Here is a 23,038-nt window from a genome sequence, read left to right as displayed (position 1 = left end):
CATCTTACACAAGTGAAAGCAGAGGTTCCAGGGAGAGTGGCTCAGTGCCAAGGAAGGATAAGAGACAAGAGGAAGGATTACTGACGGAGACACAGGCGTGGGGCTCAGCAGCTCAGTGGCCAGATGGGAGGGCGGGATCTCTAAGGATGTGGGTGCAGGTTTTATGGAAGAATTACAAATTTCATTATATTATCTGGCCAAATCAACTGCATAACCAGACGCTTCAGAACATTCAGCACGAATGCTCCAAGTATGGTCAGTCCAAGCTGCAGAAGACAACCTCACTGAGGAATTATATGGTGTAAAAAAAAAAAAAGCTTCTAGAATAACTCAGAGCCAAGAGAATACAGTAAACGTGAGTTCCAGGTTTTAGGACCTGACCTCAGCATTCAGGCTGGCATGTGTATTACATAGAATGAAAAATATATAACCCCTTTCTGAAATACAGTGGCCGCTCTTCTGCTTCCCTTGTTATATTTTTAATTTATCAGGCATTTTTTAAAAACTTAATCAATTCTGTTCCATTCAAACTTTTGTTATCCCAGCATCCAATGATATCAAGACTTTATAACACCCACAAGAAGATCTTACCGTTCTTAGTAGTGTCAAAAACAACAACTGAGACATTAGTGGAAGGGTTTTTTGGTTTTGCAACGTTGAAGACATCACTGGCAGAATGAAAAGAAGGATAAAGAGACGGCAGGTCCTTCAGCGTGATGTTGGCGGGCAGGGCTGGGTCCAGGACAAGCATTGGCACCTTAATGCAGTGCGTCAGCAAACACTCCAGAGGCTTCTCACTGGAAAGACAGGGACATACTCACAACTACGTGCTTGAAAAATGTAAACAACGCTGAGAAGCCCACTGGTTACTACTAAATTTTACAGATGTTTCTTCTGTGTTTTATTTAAAAATCATAAATGCTCAATAAACAAGGAGTTCTATTTCAAGAATATAAAAATTTAGTAAGTTAGCAAGTATGGTAGAAAACTATTAAACAAGTACAACTCAAAAGATAAAGCTTTCAAACTCCTATTAATAAAATAAGACTGCCACAAAATTTACTAACTCAAAGGTGTACAAGAAATTAAGCATTTCATTACTACTGTTTTCAACATTATCTGTAACTCCAGTAAAACCCATTATTAGACAGATAAGGAAGTAGATAAATTCTGGTTAACAATGTCATCAGATACAGTTTACCAATTCCAACTAGAATACAACTCTGTACACTGAATATAATAGGACACAATGCAAACAAAAGCAAATGTGACAAGGTGAGATGAATTTACATGAAATATTCCTGCCTAAACATAAGAAATACCTAGAATAACAGTCAATGGAACAGAATTCAGAAGGTAGGAGCTATGACCAGTTAATAAACAATACATGAAATTGTGCAACCTCATCAATGGTCAAAGAAATGCAAAGAAAACGATGACCTTTAGCTTATTAAATTAGCACCCCTCAAAATATGAAGAGGCAATGTTCGTCCAAGTGTAGCATGTTTACCCTTCTCAAACTCTGCAGTGTCCCTCCAGATGAATTCCCCATTTCCTCTTGAAAAAGCAATTTGCTAACATGATACACATATATCATGTATACCTATGGGCTTCCCTGGTGGCTCAGATGGTAAAGAATCTGCCTGCAATGCAGGGTCAGATCCCTGGGTCAGGTCTCTGGGTCAGAAAGATACCCTGGAGAAGGGAATGGCAACCCACTCCAGTGTTCTTGCCTGAAGAACTCCATGGACAGAGAAGCCTAGCAGGCTACAGTCCATAGGGTCACAAAGAGTCAGACGAGACTGAGTGACTAACACACACACACACACACACACACACACACACACACACACACACCCCCAATACTTCCATCAGACCCATGAAAACACACACATGCTCTTCCTAAGTAGTTTATGTCCAGGAATGTAGTCCAAGTAGAAAAGAAACAAAAACAGGAAAAGCAAACAAACCCACGCACAGAAAATGCCAGACCCACATATAGCATCAATAATGAAAATACAGCAGGTTCCCAACATTTAGCAAATTATAGTATACTTTATGGAATATTATATAACTATTAAAATGGATACGGAGAAGGCAATGGCACCCCACTCCAGTACTCTTGCCTGGAAAATCCCATGGATGGAGGAGCCTGGTGGGCCGCAGTCCATGGGGTCGCTAAGAGTCGGACAAGACTTAACGACTTCGCTTTCACTTTTCACTTTCCTGCATTGGAGAAGGCAATGGCAACCCACTCCAGTGTTCTTGCCTGGAGAATCTCAGGGATGGGGGAGCCTCATGGGCTGCCATCTATGGGGTTGCACGGAGTCGGACACGACTGAAGCAACTTAGCAGCAGCAGCAGCAGCATTAAAATGGATAAGTAAGAAGTAGTATGATAACATAGAAATATGTATGATTACATAAAACAAAAAATAGAATACAAAACTGTACAGATTAGAAATTGTTTACTATAAAAATGTGCATGAAAAAGAAATAAGAAAATGATCATAATTGTGGAGTGAGGGCCACAGAATTATGTGAGCTTGTTCTTTTCTTTCCTCTTGACCTTTCTGTAACATTGCATCACAGCTTTAATTTAAAAGTCATTTAAAAATAACAGTATTAGTAATAGATATTTATAAATAAATAAGCATAATTAACATTAAGAGGTGATTCAGAAGGCACTTCTGGATCACTTCTAAGAATAACTCTTCTATTTTAAGTCTAATGGTTCAGTGGGCAAGTGGCAGTTACCGGATTTCCACTTATTCGTGAGACAGTCTTGTGTTAAGGGCCTATTTAGTGTCAGGTATGATTCCAATGAAGAGAAATAATCTGATTCTTGTCATTGGGTTAAATCTCCTTCCCAAATCCTTAGATATAAGACATATGATTATGTTGGCTTTTAAAGATAAGGAAATATACATTGAACACATAATTAAACAATGGACATTGAATGGACCAAGAGAATAGCACATCAAGACAGACTAATAGAAAGGGCAAAGAAGAAAAACGTTACCTAATGCATCTAGAAACGATAATGCTTTGGTTACCTACAACAAGAATAATCAGAGCTCTCAATCAACTCTGCCTTTGTGTTCTCATCTGATGTATGCACTTAATTTAGGGAAGAATGACTGCAGAAGAGTGACTGAACAGGAGCAACAGAGTAAAATAAAAAATACTGTGTAGCCAACAAAAGCAAGGGAGAAAAATCTGGACATTTCACTTCACTCCTTTGATTTTCACTCCTGAGAGGAAAATCAAAATGCTTACCTCTTCTTGGTTGGTTCTGTTGTGTTCTTCCCAAGGATTTCTCTAGTGAAAGGAAACAGATTTCATTACACATGCATGGACAAGTATTAGCCTTACATGAGAATACAAGGGAACTTAACAACATTGATTTTCCTGGTTACTCCACAAGGACCAACCAGTAGGTTAAGAAGTACTGTACTATGTATAATATTTATGCATCATAAATTCTACATTTTAATAAGATACGATCAACAAATATTATCATGTCCCATACATAGTAACCAGGAAAATTTACTTAAAATATAAGCTTTTACATTTTACTAGTAAAACTGGTACAAGGCTATCAAAGTCATTTTCATGCACAGACAGAACAGAGAGAAAGACAGACAAATGTGTTGCAGTATAACAGGGCCAAAGACCTGAAACTGGGGTGCACCCATAACATTTACAAAGAAATGAATAGGGGAACTCCCAGTAAATACTCCTGAGGAATCAAAGGGGAAATTACATCAGCCAGACCCCTGGTTCAGAAGGTTCTCCAGAAACCCACTGTACTTTTCCCAGATAAAGTAAATAAAATAATCAAAATTCCATTAAAACAACTACCCAGGTTTCTAATTCCATAGTGTACTGTTTGATAGTAAAAAGGGTAACAAATATACTTTTTACTACCTTTATCAAATGGAAGAAAAGTTATGTCTGCAGGTCTGTTTTATTTTCAAGGGACTAATCTAGCTGTCTTGAATAACAAAACCTCACTTCATGAAACTATCACACCTGGGACTCAGGCTAAATGAGAAGGAAGACCAGGGCTCCCTTGGGTGGCTCCTCCACCTTTAGGCCCTCAGAGACCTAGAGCACCACGTTCATGAGACAGTGGCCACCTGGCAGGGTGAGGCCAAGATCTCGGCCAAAGTGGCTAAGTCCTCGTTGGGCACCAAGAAACAAGGGTTGGATGCATGACTGCCAGAATCCTCTAACGGCATGAACTTGAGATGCAGACTCTTATTTGAACAACAATGTGAGCATCATCTTACCTTCTGAAATGTACTGTTACTTATAACTGTAGAACGTGCTGTGTTTTGTTCTCTAACAATCCAATCGGTTTTACCTCATTGCTTTCTGCTCCTCCTCCATCTGTTCTCTGACTTGCTGCAGCTCTTTCAGCAGTTCAAGATCTGTGCCATTCACCCAGGTGTAAACCACGTCGATCGGCATGGGCAGACAGAGCCTAGGGAAACCCATAAGTCCTCCAGCTTATACGCATTTTTCCAATATATTTGGGAATACGAAGAGCATACAGGAATTAACCTCAGAGGTTATGGAAGAATATCAACAAAAAGGTAATCCAACCATGGTGCATATCACAGACTTGCATGTTCTGAAACTGGGGCTTGGACAGTTAATATTTACTGAGGACCTTCTCTGTGAGCTGCATTCTGCTAGACACTTGATGTAGTTTTGCATCATTTGATCATCACAACCACCCTGTAAAGAGGCTGCTGTCCTTTCCATTTTAAGACTGTAGAGGAGGTCTTAGAAGCTCAAACTGCTACTTTCTCAGTTTAGCAAATGAGGAAGCTGGGATACAAATGCAGCCAAACACAGAAAAGAAATTAGAAGCTTAAACAAAATGACTCCCAAAAAGTCAGCCAGCAGTCCACAATGTTGGGGCTTCTCTTGTGGCTCAGCTGGTAAAGAATCTGCCTGCAATGCGGGAGACCTGGGTTCGATCCCTGGGTTGGGAAGATGCCCTGGAGAAGGGAAAGGCTACCCACTCCAGTATTCTGGCCTGAAGAATTCCATGGACTGTATAGGCCACGGGGTCAAAAAGAGTCGGACACAAGTGAGCGACTTTCACTTTCCACAACGAAGACCTACCCATTTAACGCTATAGACTTCCCATTCTCTGCTGCCACCAAGCCGGGCCCCTCCCAATCTTGTTTGCTGGACTCTGTTTTTTTTCTTTTTTATAGCAGTAATCTCCTAACATATTAAATAATTGACATGCTACATATACTGGTAATTCATGTGTGCCTCCCCTAGAATGTAAGCTCCAGGGCAGCAGGAATCACATCTGCTTTGTTCCCTAAAGTACCCTGTGGACTAGGATTTGTGCCTGGCAGGTAGGAGCTTGATGACTTACTTGAGACACTAGCATAGAAGACCTTTCCAAACCTGCTCGATTTTTCCCTTACTATCTATCATACCCCTGACCTTAGGAGTCCATGAAGTGAAAGTTACTCAGTCATGTCCGACTCTTTGCGACCCCAGGGACTGTAGCCTGCCAGGCTCCTCTGTTCATGGAATTCTCCAGGTAAGAATATTGGAGTGGGTAGCCATTCTCTTCTCCAGGGGATCTTCCCAACCCAGGGATCGAACCCAGGTCTCCCGCACTGCGGGCGGATTCTTTACCATCTAAGCCACCAGGGAAGCCCAGACGTCAGGCAGGCTTTTAATCCCTGACTGTCCTGTCTAAGCTCCATCTCAGATTTAATCCCTGCTAAAAAGTTTTTTCCTCCTTTCCTTCATCAGCTTACCAAGATCCTACCCATCTTTCAGTGCTTGCTCTGGAACTATACTACAGAGCTCATGGGAACGTAAGACGTATTTTGGATGATTCTGTTTCCGGTTTGATCTTTTCCAAGGAACACTATACTTTCAGGGTTATTTTTTTTAGGGGGTGTGAGGGGGGTTGTTTTATTTTTAGGCCAAGCTTACCCTCCTCTTTGTCTTCCTCACAGGTCAGGCACAGGATCGGGCCCCCAGCGCACAAAGGGCTCCAAAGACTAAAATGTTTAACAATCTGTTTTGGCCACAGGTTAATAATCTCAGGGAGAAATAATGCTGTTTGGGGGATAAATCATTCAAATTATGGAAGGAAGAAAATAGAGTGATAATCACTTCTGGCTTAAAAGAAGATGAGATGACTGGATGAAAGAAGTATTTATCCACTGATTGAATAACTATCACCAGAGCACTAGTATATGCCGTGCCAGGCACTGTTCTAAGTGCTGGGGACTCAGCGCAGACCAAAATGCATGCCTTCATGAAGCCTACATTCTAGAAAGGTGAAGACAGGAAATAAACCAAATAAATGAAGTCAGATGATATTCAATGTTATGGAGCAGAAAAGGGGGATATACAGTGTGTGTAGGTCTTATGTGTGGCGGGGGGGAGTCAGTTTTAAATAGGGAGATCAGAGATGGCCTTACTGGAAAGGTTGGCATTTCAGCAAAGAGGTAAAGAAAGTGAGGAAGCCGCCATGTGGGCAACTGGGCAAGTAGAGCCCAGAGAAGGGAAATGTCCTGTGCAAAGGCCCTGATGCAGCTGCTTATCTGGCATGGTTAAAGAATGAGAAGCCAGTGTGACAGAGACAAACAGGAGCAAAGGGAAGAACCTAAGAAGAAACAAGAGTCAAAGAGGTACCAGGGGACCCAGAGTTTCATGGGGAAAAATGTGGAATCAATCACCTCATACTCAGGCACAAGTGACAGCTGAACATCTACGAGTCCTCCCATCAAGGTGCATCACTGCCTGCAGAATGAAATCTAAACTTCATAATCCATACCTCATGCTCTAGACGTGCGAGCTATATGCCCTTACCCAAACAGGGTAAGAGCTTGCAGGCTTATGTACCTTTGAACACACTTCCTCTGCTTAGAATATCCTTTCTTTCCTGCTTCTTTTAACTACTTCCTCATTCCCCAAACGCCCTCTTCCCTCATCTCTCACAAAGAAAATGTACCGTTTAACAGGCAGCTTCCACTGTACTCCACTCTCTAAGGAGTCCTTAGCATACTGGTTGTGCTATTTTTCTGTCTTCCACTACACTGACCAGCTCTAAGGCAGAAATGGTGTCACACGTTCTGTGCCCATCTTCATTAATTCCTTCCTCTCTTTCCCATACACTCTCAGGCTCTCTCGCCCTACTGTCATGATATGCAAACACTACTTTCTCTTGATTTTCTTCTGCATGTTTCTATATGGATGTTCCGAATGTCAGCAGACATCAGAAGCACCTATAGGACTTGCTGAGCAGGTGGCTAGGCTCCATCTACAGAGTCTCTCATTGACTAGGTCTGGATTGGGGGCCCCAGAAACTGCATTCCTAACAAGTTCCCAGGTAATGCCAATGCTGCTGGTCCAGAAACCCACTTTGAGAACTACTGACTTATATGTAGATTACAGTTCACAATTTTTTAATTAAAATAAATAAATAAAAGCCTCCCCCACTAAAATATCACTTCTGTGTGAGGTCAATGAGTTCCTCCTGTTCAATACTATGTGCCTAGGAATAGTGCCTGAGACACAGTGGGGTTTAATATGTATATACTGTCCAAATAACTATCAGTTCATTCCCTCAACATAAACAGTTGTCTCTTCTATTAAAAAAAGAATGCTTCACATTACCTATATGTGAGTTAGGTCACAGGTAGTCTAAGTTCAAGTTAGTGAAAGTTAAGTCGCTCAGTCGTGTCCGACTCTTTGCGACCCCATGGACTGTAGCCCCCCAGGCTCCTCCGTCCATGGGATTCTCCAGGCAAGAATACTGGATTGGGTTGCCATTTCCTTCTCCAGGGGATCTTGTGGTCTACGTACAGACCAATTAACAACAACAAAAATCCCACTTAAGTGACATATTTTAGAAAGGCTTTTAAAAAGGAAGGAGAAATATGCACATTCCAAAGTTTTCCTGTACAGTAACTATCTGCTATTAAAGATTGTTTTAATAGTCAACAGATTATCTCTACAAGCTCAACCAAGGAAAGCAACATTAAATATATAATGCATTTATGTCCTGGCTCTTCTACTAAGACTGTATTACATGATCAACCTAACTCTCTGGTGTTAAACTGACAACCCTGAGAAGATCCTGTGATCTGCCCCTGGCTAGTGAGTCAGTTGTTTTTCTACTTCTTAGACATGGTCACAGTGAGTCTGAGGCTTTCAATCTAACCACAGACCACTATCTTAGTCTCCAGATGAGAAGGAAGCCTTTATCTTAGAGCTGAAGACTAAGTAAGTGATCTATGATTCAGAACCAAAGCCGTGGTGACAGTGATACCACTCTTATTTTAATCACTTTAGTTTAAATGAATATGAAGGCACTTAATAGTCCCTTGGTTCTACATTCCATAAAGCAAAGAAAACTTAGAACATAAATAGCATCTGAGAACCAAAGCTCGAAGAGATTTTACACTTAATCTAATATCTGCATTTTAGAGATGACAAAACTGAGCCCCTAATTTAATACCTCACAATTAGTAGCAGTACATAATTTATATATTCACTTGATACTGGCATATAGAATGGGAAATTTTTTTTTTTTTTCATTCAGGGACAACATTAAAAAGACATGCAGAAACACTAGCAAAACACTGAAAACTTCCTATAAAAATTATGGCTATTTTAAAACATACTAGAACATATGATGTTATGGTGTTTTTCATCAGCTGCTAAGTCATGTCTGACTCTTTGCAATTCCATGGACTGCAGCACACCAGGCCTCCCTGTCCCTCACTATCTGCCAGAGTTTGCCCAAGTTCATGTTCCCTGAATTGGAGAGCTATCCAACCATCAACATCCATGTAATATTACCTTTTATTGTCATCATCAAAATTAGGTAATTTTGAAATATCCCTGCATAAAAATCAAACTACATTTTAATGCAACCTAAAATTAGGAGGGGCTTCCCTAGTTCCTCAGCAGTAAAGAATCCGCCTGCAGTACAGGAGACTCAGGTTTGAGCTCTGGATCAGGAAGATCCCCTGGAGAAGGAAATGGCAACCTACTCCAGTATTCTTGCCTGGGAAATCCCACAGACAGAGGAGCATCATGGGCTACAGTCCTTGGGGGTCACAGAGAGTTAGCAACCAAACAACAACAAAATTGTAAGAAGAAATACTGAGAACACACACATACTCTTTAGAAAGAGAACATGATTAAGAGAGCTGACCTCAGTATCTAGATTGCGTGAGCTAGTTTTCCTTCTAAAAGCTTTGAGGCTCTGTCAAGGCTGAGAGGCACCATCAGCATGCAGCACAGCATCAGACAGAGGAGGCTGAGTGCTCACAAATGCTGGGGTGAAAAAGACAGCCACATTGAGCTTTGCTTAGGACAATCAGCGTTGTTTTAAAATAAAAACTGGAGAAGTAGGAAAATTATGTCTCATTACAAATCCGTTACTGCAACAGTTCTCATAGCGTGGTCACCAAACCAGCAGTTTCAGTATCACCAGTGAACTTTTTAAGACATGAAAATTCTCTGTACCCCTGAGACCTACAGATGCATAAACTCTGGAGGTGGGGAGAAACTCCATTTTGTCAAGCCCTCTGTGGAATTCTGCTGCACACTGAAGCTTGAGAACTGCTATGTTAAGGAATGATTTTCAAACTTTTTAGAGTCCAGACACTTTACACTCAAAAATTCTTAAGGAGCCCCAAAGCTTGTTTATAGTTTGTAAATACCCACACTTGCCATTTTCAAAAGTTAGTCAGACATTTAAAAAATATTAATTCATTTAAAAACAACAGTAAATCCCTTCACGTGCTGTTTTAAATGAAAACAGTAGTATTTTTCAAAAAACAAAACAAAAATTCAGTGAGAGGCATTGCTTTACATTTCTCCACATCTCTTTAATGACTTAGGAGAAGCAAGGAAGCATCTCAATCTTCAGTATTCAATCTGTTCCCAGATGTTGTTTGGGTTGAAGAAAACTCAGGCTTACAGACACGCAGTTGGAAAGGGAAGGGGTATTTTAATAGCCTTTTCAAATAGTGGTGGATATTAGATACCACACCAAAGTAAGTGGTAGTTTCTTAAAAATCAGCTGCAATGTATAATCTGAAACCATATTAATGAACTTTTTGTGCTTTTACATTAAAATTCATTGGTCTTTCTTGCATACTGAATGGCTTTTTTATCTGTGTAAAATTCTAGGGGAGGGAGGAGGGAGGAGGGTTCAGGACGGGGAACACATGTATACCTGTGGCGGATTCATTTTGATATTTGGCAAAACTAATACAGTTATGTAAAGTTTAAAAATAAAATAAAATTAAAAAAAAAATTCTATAACATCAATACATTGGTTATCTGGAAAACAAAAGCTTACTGCATTACGCAGCTCAGCCACATGGTGACGTATTTCCTTAATTTTCTTACATAATATTAACAAATGTGATTTTCTTGGATAATGCTGCAAATCTAATCAAAGAAGTCTTTATATAATATTGTGAAATGTTAGGCTCACAGGGGTGGAAACAAGTTTTCTTAAATTCTAATTTTCACTTGAAAGCTCAAATTTTATCATTGGCATAATGACTTTGTTTCTTTCCCTTCAAACACAGGATTGCTTTGTTCACCGCAAAGAAAATACCTGCCAAATATAACCAAGCCTGAGTACTGACACTGCCATCTGTCCTTTCAGGTAATAACAATGGTGATCCATGAAATAAACAAAGTTCAGGTTGCAACTAAAAACAAGTGCATGAGGGCTTTTCCTCAAGACAGGCACCATGTGGTGCTTGAAGTGTGCTTTCCGTTGCATCACACGCAACATTAAGAAAATGTGTACTCACAGGGCCAAGATATAATCAAATTGACGTTTCAGGAGCACTCTTAAGCAAACTCAGCATTTTTCTGACTCCTGCAGATATGTGGTAATGGTGTTGCAATTTTACCCACCATGGCTTTCACACGATGAGTGCAAATGTCAATGCAATAAAAAAGGCAAATAACACCTCAATGTTGTCATAAAAGTAGCTTTGGTTCCACTGCCGCCCCCCCACACTGTCCCCCACCCCGTGTCTTTGGAAACTGCTGTTTTAAGAGCTCCTAAGAGAAAGATCTCGAGTTTCCCTACTTCCTCAGGTACTTGTTGATAAGCTATCTCCCCTACGTAACTGCAAAATGCTTTATAGTAGAGAGTCAGATCTCAGCATCTAAAACAAAGTAGGGCTCAAAGATTCAACCTTAATTGAAGGAGCAAATTCAGGGATGCCACTCATACACAGGATGCTTTAAGGACTAAAGAGTAAAGCTTTAAGTGAACTCAAGGAATCCCACAGCCCTTCCTCGCTGAGATGTTCAGGACTATAATAGTGCATACGTCTAAAACTAATTGACATAGCTTTTTATAAAAACTACTTATTTGATAGGAACCACATAGGTACTCATAACAAGTGGATGGAGGCGCCAGGCAGTAATTCTAAACAGAAACAAGAGCTTCGTATAAATTGCTGATGTAGTCTAGAGGCACTCCCAGAAAATGTTCGAGGTGCACCAATCAACACCAATTACTAGTTATACTTTTACTAGGTTTTCTGGTTCAGTGAAGGTAAAGAGGACTCATGGAGTCTATTCTCCAGGGAAAATAAACAGTCAGGACCTAGGGAAATTTCTGATTACAGCCTTTGATAGTTACATAATTGTCTTCTAAGAGGGTAACTAGCTTTATTGGCTACCCCATGTTTGTTTCTGGTCACCCCCTGCTCCATGCCCTACAGTGACTAGCCTTGTACCATTACAATGGAAAGGAGTCAACAGATACTGCATAAAGTAAGTCAAAAAGGAGACAATTCTGTTTTCCATTCTTTTTTTTTTTTTTTAGGTTAAAAGGATAGACACCAGAAGAATCCAAAACAAAAATTCATTTGCCATGGTTGCTCTGGGTCAGGGGAAATTCAGAATGAGACAGAGATAGGCTTTACTTTCTACTTTTCTGTACTGCTTGAACTGTTTTCAACCACAGACATATATTGCTTTTATGATATAAAACAATGTAAGTAACAGTTTTACAGGCAAAACAGGAAAAGAGCCTGTGTGATTCATTTTAGCTGCGAGAGGGAAGGAGGATGTTGGAAAAGATTGCTTGCACTCTGAGGTCTGCCTCGTGAGGCAGAAAGAAATCTCCAAGGAAGAGGAAGGGTGAAGGCAGCATTCAGGAGTGGCTGCACCAAGAAGCTTGGCCTTAAGGAGAAAAAGACCCCACATGTGAGGTGCTTTGCTCCTCCCCATAGCGAGGCAGCAAGGTGTGGTGACCACAAGGGCATGTGAGGGTCCTGGTGGATGCCACAGCAGATGCCCTGGTTATGAACACAGTGATGGGCAAACTGGCTGGGGCTTGGAACTGGCTACAGAGTAGCCATCTGGCTTTCTCATCCTAGGGGGATGGAATTATCTTTACCTCACAGAACTGGGTCAAGGACAGAGTGAGCTCATGTAACTTAAAGTACTCAATACTCAACAAGGCAGGATTGCTCTTTGAGAATCAAATTTGTCATCCCTAGAAATGTGAGGATGGATTACAAGGTTCCTTCACGTGTGACAAGCTAAATCATATCTACAACTTGGAAAGACCCCTTCAACTGTTCCATATAAAGCATGGGTGATTTCACAACTTATCATTTGAGCCCAAATAAGCTACTCTCCAAAAGTGGTCTCTTCTCACCGATTCTGAAAAGACTTCCCAGCAATGTTGTCTCTGTAGGAATCAAACAAAACATGGTATTGATCCCGGCTCCATTCCAGAACCACCTAGGGAAAGAAAGAAAAAGAAACAATGTTTACTTTGCATCAAATATTGAGAGTATATAACTTTCATTTCATCTTAATTTCATTAAGGATTGCTAAAGGACACCTAAGGCAACAGAAATAAAAGTAAAAATAAACAATTGGGACCTAAACTTACAAGTTTCTGCATAGCAAAGAAAACCATAAACAAAATAAAAAGATAACCTATGGACATGGAAAAAGTATCTACAAATGATGTGACCAACAAGGGCTTAATTGCCAAAATATATAAACAGTTCATGCAACTCAACAACAAAAAACAAACAATCCAATTGAAAAATAGGCAGAACTAAATAGACATTCCTCCAAAGACATACAGATGGCCGACAGGCACATGAAAAGATGTTCAACACTGCTAATTATTAGAGAAATGCAAATTAAAACTACAATGAGATACCACCTCACACAGTCACAATGGCCATCATTAAGAAGTCTACAAATAACAAATGCTTGGCAGAGTGTGGAGAAAGGTGAACCCTCCCATACTGCTGCTGGGAATGTAAGTTGGTGCAGCCACTATGGAAAAGAGTAGATTCCTCAAAAAAACAAGGAGGTTCCTCAAAAAACTAAAAATAGAACTGCCATATGATCCAGCAATCCCACTCCTGGGCACATATCCAGACAAAAATATAATTCAAAAATATACATGCACAACAGCACTATTTACAATAGCCAAGACTGGAAACAATCTAATATCCATTAACAGATGCATGGATAAAAAAAAAATGCAGTTTTATATATATACCAGGGAGGGGGTAGGAGAGAGATGGAGTGGGAATTTCGGTTAGAGGATATAAATAGAACAGGTAAACAACAAAGTTTTACTGTATAGTACAGGGAACTATAGTCAATATCTATGATAAACCAAAATGGAAAAGAATTTTTAGAAGAAGAATGTATATGTATACATATGTATAACTGAATCACTTTGCTGTACAGTAGAAATTAACATTGTAAATCAACTATATTTCAATAAAAATTTTTTTAAATAAAGAATTGCAAAAGAAACAGGTAAAGCAATCAAAATTCATCCATTCACTCAGTGCCTGCCCTATACTGTGCTCCATCCAAATGAATGAGCTACAGTACAAGGATAGTTCAGGACTGCCCTGGTGGTCCAGTGGCTAAGACTGTGCTTCCAATGCAAGGGGTCCATGGGTTCGATTCCTGGCTGGGGGACTAAGATCCCACATACCGTGTGGCAAGGCCAAAAAATAAAATTAAAAAAAAAAATTCAAAAGGATAGTTATATAATTATGTAAATAAAAGCTACAGCTTCTGGCCTGTGGAAGGGGGAGGGGAGTCAAAGGGATTTAGTGCATTGTGATATGAGGACTGAGTCTTGGAGAACAAGTTCACCAGGTAGGGAGAAAAGGTCAGTGCCAGGAGGGCATGTTCAAAGGTTGAGAGGCGGCAATGGGGGTTGTTTGAGGGCAACTGTTCCGGTGGCTTTGGCTGGAGCACAGAGTACCTAAAGAGAGATGGGGCTGGGGAAGGGTCCCCTGAAGGGGACCTGCCATGTGTGCCGTGGGAAACGGGGGCACTGGAGGACTTCAAGGCAGCCACATGATCCATCCAAAACACGGGGAACTTTTTGCGGCACAGAACATTGAGTTACAACAGAAGAGATGGACAAGATATGGGGGATGGTGACCTCACAACCTGTGGAGGTTTCAGCTGACCTTGCTCAACATTTCAGGAGAAAATGGAAAGCTTTAGATAAAAGCTCCCTCATGCGTGCACCCCAAATCTATAAACCTACCTACACACGTGCCCCAGTTTCTTCTTCACTCCCTTTACAACAGAGAAAGTGTCCCCCATCCTTGCAAACACTCAACCTCTGTCTGGATCTCATCAACTCATCTTCTCAAGACCTTGCCTCCTTTCTCTTTCCCTTTCAATAGGATTATTCCCATTAGCATATCAGCATATTCCATCATCTCAGGGAAACGTTCCCTCCCCTCTAAATCCCCTCCATCTTAGTCACTCTACTCTGAACTTTCTGTCTCTTTAAGGGCAGCTATCTTCAGAGAGACTTCTCCTACCCACCCTCCAGCCGCTCCAGCACCACTTCTGCTCTCACCACTTCACTGGCCCTACCAAGGCTTCCACACCGTCAAACCCAATGACAATTTCCTGGTTGCGATCTTACTCAGCTGGCAGCGTCACCCAGTGCCTCCTTCTTGAACCACTTTCTTGGTTTTCCACCCATCGTTCTGGTGGCTCCTTTTCAGTCTCCTTTGCCAGCTCAATCCCATCTATCTGACCTTTTAATGTGCCCTTTCATTCTGCTCCCCTTCCGGGAAGGCCTTCGCTCTTGCCAAGGCTTCTTCTGGGGTCCTGCTCTACCAACCCTAGGATGCGGCCCTGATACACTAAGATGACTGTGGGGGCCCCGGTCACTTAGATATCACTCCAGCCAACAGAAGAGGAGAGCGAGGGAAGACAAGCCCCTCTTTTAAGGAGACTCTCAGAAGCTGCATGTACACCTTCCATTTTTATTGGCCAGAATGCAGTCACATGACAACAGCTGGCTACACTGAAGGCCCTGTGGACCCAAATGAGCTACAACTGCTACTAGCTTCTTTTTCTGGCATTCAGACTTTTCAAGACCTGGCTTCAGCCTACCTTTACAACCTCACTTCACTGGGATGTTTCATAAACACCACAAATTAATAACTCTCCCACTCAAAGCACTGATTTAAAAACAACTGATTTTACGGACTTCCCTGGCAGTCTAGCTAGTCAAGGCTCTGCACTGCCGCCGCGGGGAGCATAGGTTCAACCCCAGATGTGGGAACTAAGATGCTGAATGCTGCACAGCACAGCCCAAAAAATTTTTTAGAAGGATAAAAAATCAAAAAATAAATAAAACAACTAATTATAAAGTGTGTTGAGTCTAATGTGCCTGGTACCATATTTACAAAGAGAATTAAGCTAAGTTACCTGACTTCAAGGAATTATAGTTGATTATTTTTAATAAAGAACTTTATTGCAGGCTACAGCTGCACTGAAGGAGCACCTGACTCTTTCCAGGAAGATACCGGGAAAGACTGCCCTTTAGAAGCAACGTTCAGTTCAGTTCAGTTCAGTTGCTCAGTCGTGTCCAACTCTTTGAGACCCCATGAATTGCAGCACGCCAGGCCTCCCTGTCCATCACCAACTCCCGGAATTCACTCAGACTCACGTCCATCGAGTCAGTGATGCCATCCAGCCATCCCATCCTCTGTCGTCCCCTTCTCCTCTTGCCCCCAATCTCTCCCAGCATCAGAGTCTTTTCCAATGAGTCAACTCTTCGCATGGGGTGGCCAAAGTACTGGAGTTTCAGTTTTAGTATCATTCCTTCCAAAGAACACCCAGGGCTGATCTCCTTCAGAATGGACTGGTTGGATCTCCTTGTCCAAGGGACTCTCACGAGTCTTCTCCAACACCACAGTTCAAAAGCATCAATCCTTTGGCGCTCAGCTTTCTTCACAGTCCAACTCTCACATGCACACATGACTACTGGAAAAACCATAGCCTTGACTAGATGGACCTTTGTTGGCAAAGTAATGTCTCTGCTTTTGAATATGCTATCTAGGTTGGTCATAACTTTCCTTCCAAGGAGTAAGTGTCTTTTAATTTCACGGCTACAGTCACCATCTGCAGTGATTTTGGAGCCCAAAAAAACAAAGTGTGACACTGTTTCCACTGTTTCCCCATCTATTTCCCATGAAGTGATGGGACCGGATGCCACAATCCTTGTTTTCTGAATGTTGAGCTTTAAGCCAACTTTTTCACTCTCCACTTTCACTTTCATCAAGAGGCTTTTGAGTTTCTCTTCACTTTCTGCCATAAGGATGGTGTCATCTGCATATCTGAGGTTATTAATATTTCTCCCGGCAGTCTTGATTCCAGCAACGTTAGCAGAGTCTTAAAGGATAAATGGAAGTCTGTCAGCAGTTCATCTGGGAAACAAGGAATGGTAGAGGGATCTGCTCCCAGATGGGAGAGGGGAGTGAAGGAGAAGAGAATCAAGGCGATCGCTAGGTTTTCAGCGTTTCTAGCAATGGCACCCCACTCCAGTACTCTTGCCTGGAAAATCCCATGGATGGAGGAGCCTGGTAGGCTGCAGTCCATGGGGTCACGAAGAGTCAGACACTTACTGAGCGACTTCACTTTCACTTTTCACTTTCACGCATTGGAGAAGGAAATGGCAACCCACTCCAGTGTTCTTGCCTGGAGAATCCCAGGGACGGGGGAGCCTGGTGGGCTGCCGTCTATGGGGTCGCACAGAGTCGGACACGACTGAAGCGACTTAGCAACAGCAGCAGCAGCAGCAGCTGCAGCAGAATGAGTAACTGAACACAGACTAGGGCCATTTAATGACATGGGAGGAGCAAGTATAGAGGGGATGAGAGCTGGTGGGATTCGAGAGTCCCACTTTAGTCATGGTATACTTGAGGTTGTAAGTGCATACAACTGGCCTGTCCACCTGGACTTGCTGATTCCCAAAGAAGGAGAAATGAGCTCTACCTTTGATATTGAACAGCACTGAACCAATGACAGGCACATAGCTAAGAAATGCCATCTGTTTTGCTAAATATATAAAAGACTACGTATCTATATTCAGTAATACAATTGTATTTATCTGTATCAGCTTATGAGCTCAAAAGGAAGTGACTCTCCATCAATATTCCTTGGTAGCTTGCAAAAGGACAACCAGTATATCTATTTTTCTTGTAAAATAAGCCACAAAAAAATAAAGCTCAATATAATTGTCCTCAGTTAGTAGGGCCACCTGGAAGGTGGGGAGAAAACAGCAGAGAGCACGAGCTTCACCAATGTCTGGGCAATGCTGATGTGCTGATATGAACATAACGTGCCTTCCTTCATCAGATAAACTAATCTCACCATCTCCAAACCACTCTAGTGTGTTGGAAAGAACAGCAACAGCGAAGGGTCCTTCTCTAACACATTTAGGAACACTCTTCTAGTGCAGAGTTCTCCACTCTTAGACCTTGGGGAAGACAGAAGGAATGCTGGGTTATTACTTGGGATGCAGGTTTTCATCCCAGCTCTGTCACTTTGAGTGACCTTTGCATGCATGTGTGTTAAGCTGCTTCAGTCACGTCCAACTCTTTGCAACCCTAGGAACCACAGCACCCCAGGCTCCTCTGTCCATGGGGTTCTCTAGGCAAAGAAGACTAGAATGGGTTGCCATGCCCTCCTCCAGGGGATCTTCCCAACCCAGGGATCAAGCCTGCGTCTCTTTGGTCTCCTGCATTGGCAGGTGGGGTTTTTTACCACTAGCATGCCCTGGGAAGCACATGAGTAACTCTGAGCAAGTTATTTAGCCTTTTTGGCTATTCCTTCATCTGTATAATGAAGGGGGCCTGACCAAACTGTTTTAGAAATCCCTGCCGTTCCTAAAAGTCTAGACTTAAGGAGGCACCCAACTGTGTGGCTATCAGAGCGTCCTCCTATGCCCACATGTCAACTCCATAAGGACACTGGGTCTCTTCCTGTCCTCACCTCCTCTCTGGGTCTTCTGTCCTTGGTCCTAAGCCCATCAACATTTGAACTTGATTCTCTTCCATCATAACCATTTCCCTTTCTGCTATTCCTGTCAACTAAACATTATTATGAAAATCTTTCCAAACTTTTTTAGATGAATAAGTATTATGCTCAATGAGAAATGAAAAAAGGAAACTTGTAAATCAAATAAAATTCATCTAAGGGTTAGCGTCAAATTATTTTCTTAATACTATCAAGAGTAGAAATTTGTGCAATTATAAAATTGTTTGTTCCTAGGGTAAACTACAAAAATATGAACACCTTCCAAACAACAAGGAAGCCAAAAAAAAAAAAAAAAGGCTTACACATGGAATTAGATAGTTTTCAGCAATTATTAGCAGTAAACAAAAGACAAATAGGTTAGAGAAACACCGACTACCGTAAAATCAAGCCTCTGTTCTGGCACAAAGCCTTTCTGTATTCTTAGCCCAATCTGAATGCTTCCTTCTCAGAACTGAATAACTTCTAGCTCTATCACTTCTTTGGAAATCGGTTGCCCACTGCCTTGTAAAACCTCTGGCCTTGCGTCATTTAGCTTCTTTATTGCTACTTGCCTTTCATCCCATGTTAGCATCTTGACAGGCCAAACTGCTTGAGGGGAGAGAATGACTTACAGTTCTGTTAACTATAAACTCATTTCCAGCACATTATATACCATTTTCTTCTTAGTAAATATTACCTAGCTACTGCAGAAGTGATGTAAGAGAAGGCTGGATCTGAGAACTTGGGAGACTCCTAAGAGAACCGCCCTGCTCTCTGGCTTGGGAGCTATGAAATGCTGGGTAAGTTACAAATGTGTGGGCCTCACCTTCCTCAACTAGGAACTAAGTACTTAATCTATTTCATCAATCCACTGTGCTGCTAGAGCAGGACGGTGATTCTCCCATGACATGGGCAAATAAAAGGTATAGGGAGCGTGCTGTGCCCAATGGACAACTGGTCCGTCCACCTGGACTTGCAATTCCCAGAGAAGGAGATATGGGTTCCACCTTTGATATCAAACAGCACCAAAGCAATGACAGGCACATAGATATGAAAGGCCAACAAGGGGAAGCAAGCGTAACTTCCTGAACAACATTTTTATAAGACATCTGAAACATTATGTTGGTAGCAATGCAAAAATTTTATGGGAAACTCATCTGATAAAAATACAACTCTAACCTTCAAAAAATGTCCTACTTGCAGCCTTCAGAATGGGAGAAGATAATAGCAAATGAAGCAACTGACAAACAACTAATCTCGAGAATATACAAGCAACTCCTACAGCTCAACTCCAGAAAAATAAATGACCCAATCAAAAAATGGGCCAAAGAACTAAATAGACATTTCTCCAAAGAAGACATACAGATAGCTAACAAACACATGAAAAGATGCTCAACATCACTCATTATCAGAGAAATGCAAATCCAAACCACTATGAGGTACCATTTCACACCAGTCAGAATGGCTGCGATCCAAAAGTCTACAAGCAATAAATGCTGGAGAGGGTGTGGAGAAAAGGGAACCCTCTTACACTGTTGGTGGGAACGCAAACTAGTACAGCCACTATGGAGAACAGTGTGGAGATTCCTTTAAAAACTGGAAATAGAACCACCTTATGATCCAGCAATCCCACTGCAGGGCATACACACTGAGGAAACCAGAAGGGAAAGAGACACGTGTACCCCAATGTTCATCGCAGCACTGTTTATAATAGCCAGGACATGGAAGCAACCTAGATGTCCATCAGCAGATGAATGGATAAGAAAGCTATGGTACATATACACAATGGAGTACTACTCAGCCATTAAAAAGAATACATTTGAATCAGTTCTAATGAGGTGGATGAAACTGGAACCTATTATACAGAGTGAAGTAAGCCAGAAAGAAAAACACCAATACAGTATACTAACGCATATATATGGAATTTAGAAAGATGGTAACAATAACCCTGTGTATGAGACAGCACAAGAGACACTGATGTATAGAACAGTCTTATGGACTCTGTGGGAGAGGGAGAGGGTGGGAAGATTTGGGAGAATGGCATTGAAACATGTAAAATATCATGTATGAAACGAGTTGCCAGTTCAGGTTCGATGCACGATACTGGATGCTTGGGGCTGGTGCACTGGGATGACCCAGGGGGATGGTATGGAGAGGGAGGAGAGAGGAGGGTTCAGGATGGGGAACACATGTATACCTGTGGTGGATTCATTTTGATATTTGGCAAAACTAATACAATTATGTAAAATTTAAAAATAAAATAAAATTAAATAAATAAATAAAAACAAAACAAACAAAAAAAAATGTCCTATTTGCCATTTTGAGCTATTCCACACACAGACACCCACACCCCTACATTATTCTTCTCAGAGTACTTTTCTCTGTTACTAACGGTAGTTCATTGGTAAAAATTTAAGACACGATAAACTAAAATGCTATTTATTAAAATACTGCATGAGCTCTGAAATACTATATGAGCTCTGAAATAACACATAAACAATGTATTATTAATAATTTATCTAAAAATCATCTAAAGGTAGTTTATTCTACTAATCCAAAATGTTTTTAACTTTTAAGACTCCATTTTAATAATCATGGCATAGAAGGTATTCAAGATCAATTGCTGGTTAGTTTTACAAAATGGCAGCCAAAGTGAGTCTGAGTGCTGACCGCAGAGGAGAAAGGGCGTGCACACACACTCACAAGCTCCATCGTGCCACCATGCCCTCCCTCTCGAATCCCTGGAACAAGGTACCAACTGTGAGGCAGGGACTACAGTGACCCAAAGAGACACTCCAGGCCAAGAAGCAGTGTGTGCGGTGGTGCTGAAATTTAATCAACCCAAGGCTGTAGCCCATGTTCCTGTTTAGCTTGGCCCAGGCTCTCTCAGCGTTGCCCAGCTGTTACCCGGCTGCCTCACCGATGCTTATTTACACAGAGCCAGCTTTGTCAAATACACATTCATGAATGTGGTCATTTAACCGGTTGAGACTGGTATGTTTACCATCTGTAATTCGATGGCCCAAAACTGTTTCCCTAGCATGTTTATACGGAGAAGGCAATGGCAACCCACTCCAGTACTCTTGCCTGGAAAATCCCGTGGACGGAGGGGCCTGGTAGGCTGCAGTCCATGCGGTCGCTAGGAGTCGGACATGACTGAGTGACTTCACTTTCACTTTTCACTTTCATGCATTGGAGAAGGAAATGGCAACGCACTCCAGTGTTCTTGCCTGGATAATCCCAGGGACAGAGAGCCTGGTGGGCTGCTGTCTATGGGGTCGCAGAGTCGGATACGACTGAAGCGACTTAGCAGCAGCAGCAGCAACAGCAGCATGTTTATAAATAACCACAAGTCACATAATAAAAGTTGTGTTTCTCCTTAACATTTGTAGAATGTCTAATAGTCCTTTAGCTGGTTTTTGCCCACAAATGCTACAATTTTCAGTTGGTAAGATTTTCTTCAGTTTTAAAACTGGTGCACACTTTTGCTGATGACTTTGATGGTTCCGGAAGAGGACTGAATGCACGTTTGTGGTAGGATTATAGAGAATGAAGTGCCAGCTCTGTAATCCTTTGGGGGTTTCCCAGTTAAGGAAGGGAAGAAGGGGGACTTCCCTGGTGGTCCAGTGGCTAAGACTCTGAGCTCCCAATACAGAGAAACTGGTTCGATCCCTGGTCAAGGGAACTAGATCCCACATGCCATGATTAAAGATCCCAAATGCAGCAACTAAGGCTCAGTGCACCCAAATAAATAAATAAAAATAAACCTTTTTTTAAAAAGAGGAGGACAGAAGTAATTATTAAGAAGGGATCTGGTATACAGTGCAAGGACCATAAGATTTACAATCAGAAGACATGAGTTTAAATCTGGCCTTTAATAATAAAATCCAGGGCACTTCTCCATTTTCAACTTTTTCGCCTATAGAATGAGGATATCAACAGCACCGACTTCACAAGATTGTTTTGATGAAACATGCAAATCCAACAGAGCTGCACAATACTCCTGCCAACTGCTCGCAGGTCTCTTAGAGACAGCATTTACATGCCACATACAGTATAAGCTGTTCACTTGTTTAAATATCTGTCTACACCTCTGCGAGCAACTCAAATCCAGGAACTTGATCTCTGTGTTTTTAGTCCCACAACCCTGCACAGTGCCTGGCACAAAATCAATAAAACTTTCTAGAATGAGTGATTATGGCTACTAGTTTTATAAGGCAAAACACCTTAGAACAGCTTACCGCTCCATGGTTTCCCATCAGAACTTCCTGCTTTCAGATCCAGTCCCAAAGAGTCAAGGTAAAAGCTAAAGGCCGGAGATACAGAGATGACAGCACACAAGGGTGCAAAACTCTCTCCATTAAAACACATGTCCCCTCCTCAGTGTCTGAATGTAGAAATGTGACATGCGATCTTATAAAACTTAAGATGCTGAGACCCTCCAATCTCAAACAGCAAGAACTCTAAGTAACTCTGACAGAGATTTTCATACACTGATAACCACATCAGAAGTTTATAATATTCCTAAATTGCAAGTTCTTCACAGTTTCTGAGAACCAAATATACTTTGTGTTAACAGGTGCTAAATGAGAGACCAAGATAACTTAAGAGATATTCTAAGTTCTATTTTTTTTTCCAGTAATCAACCTTCTCCTTTGATACCAATCAGA

The 23,038-nt window shown here is 41.5% G+C and overlaps 1 protein-coding gene across 5 annotated transcripts in view; it reads right to left on the bottom strand.

Moving 5' to 3' along the window:
- The window catches only part of GNPTAB (N-acetylglucosamine-1-phosphate transferase subunits alpha and beta), an 85,777-nt gene that overhangs the window by 37,563 nt on the left and 25,176 nt on the right, over positions 1 to 23,038 (bottom strand). For all 5 annotated transcript variants that reach the window (XM_055575479.1, XM_055575484.1, XM_055575505.1 and 2 more), the window contains exons 2-5: positions 12,709 to 12,794; positions 4,369 to 4,488; positions 3,279 to 3,320; positions 592 to 797 (exon numbers count right to left, since the gene is read on the bottom strand). In XM_055575479.1, the coding sequence (XP_055431454.1) occupies positions 592 to 797; positions 3,279 to 3,320; positions 4,369 to 4,488; positions 12,709 to 12,794 (454 nt within the window). The remainder of the gene's footprint in view (positions 1 to 591; positions 798 to 3,278; positions 3,321 to 4,368; positions 4,489 to 12,708; positions 12,795 to 23,038) is intronic.

Source organism: Bubalus kerabau, chromosome 1 (assembly GCF_029407905.1).
Source record: "Bubalus kerabau isolate K-KA32 ecotype Philippines breed swamp buffalo chromosome 1, PCC_UOA_SB_1v2, whole genome shotgun sequence".
NCBI lineage: Eukaryota > Metazoa > Chordata > Mammalia > Artiodactyla > Bovidae > Bubalus > Bubalus kerabau.
This window is presented reverse-complemented; position numbering and strand designations above follow the sequence as displayed.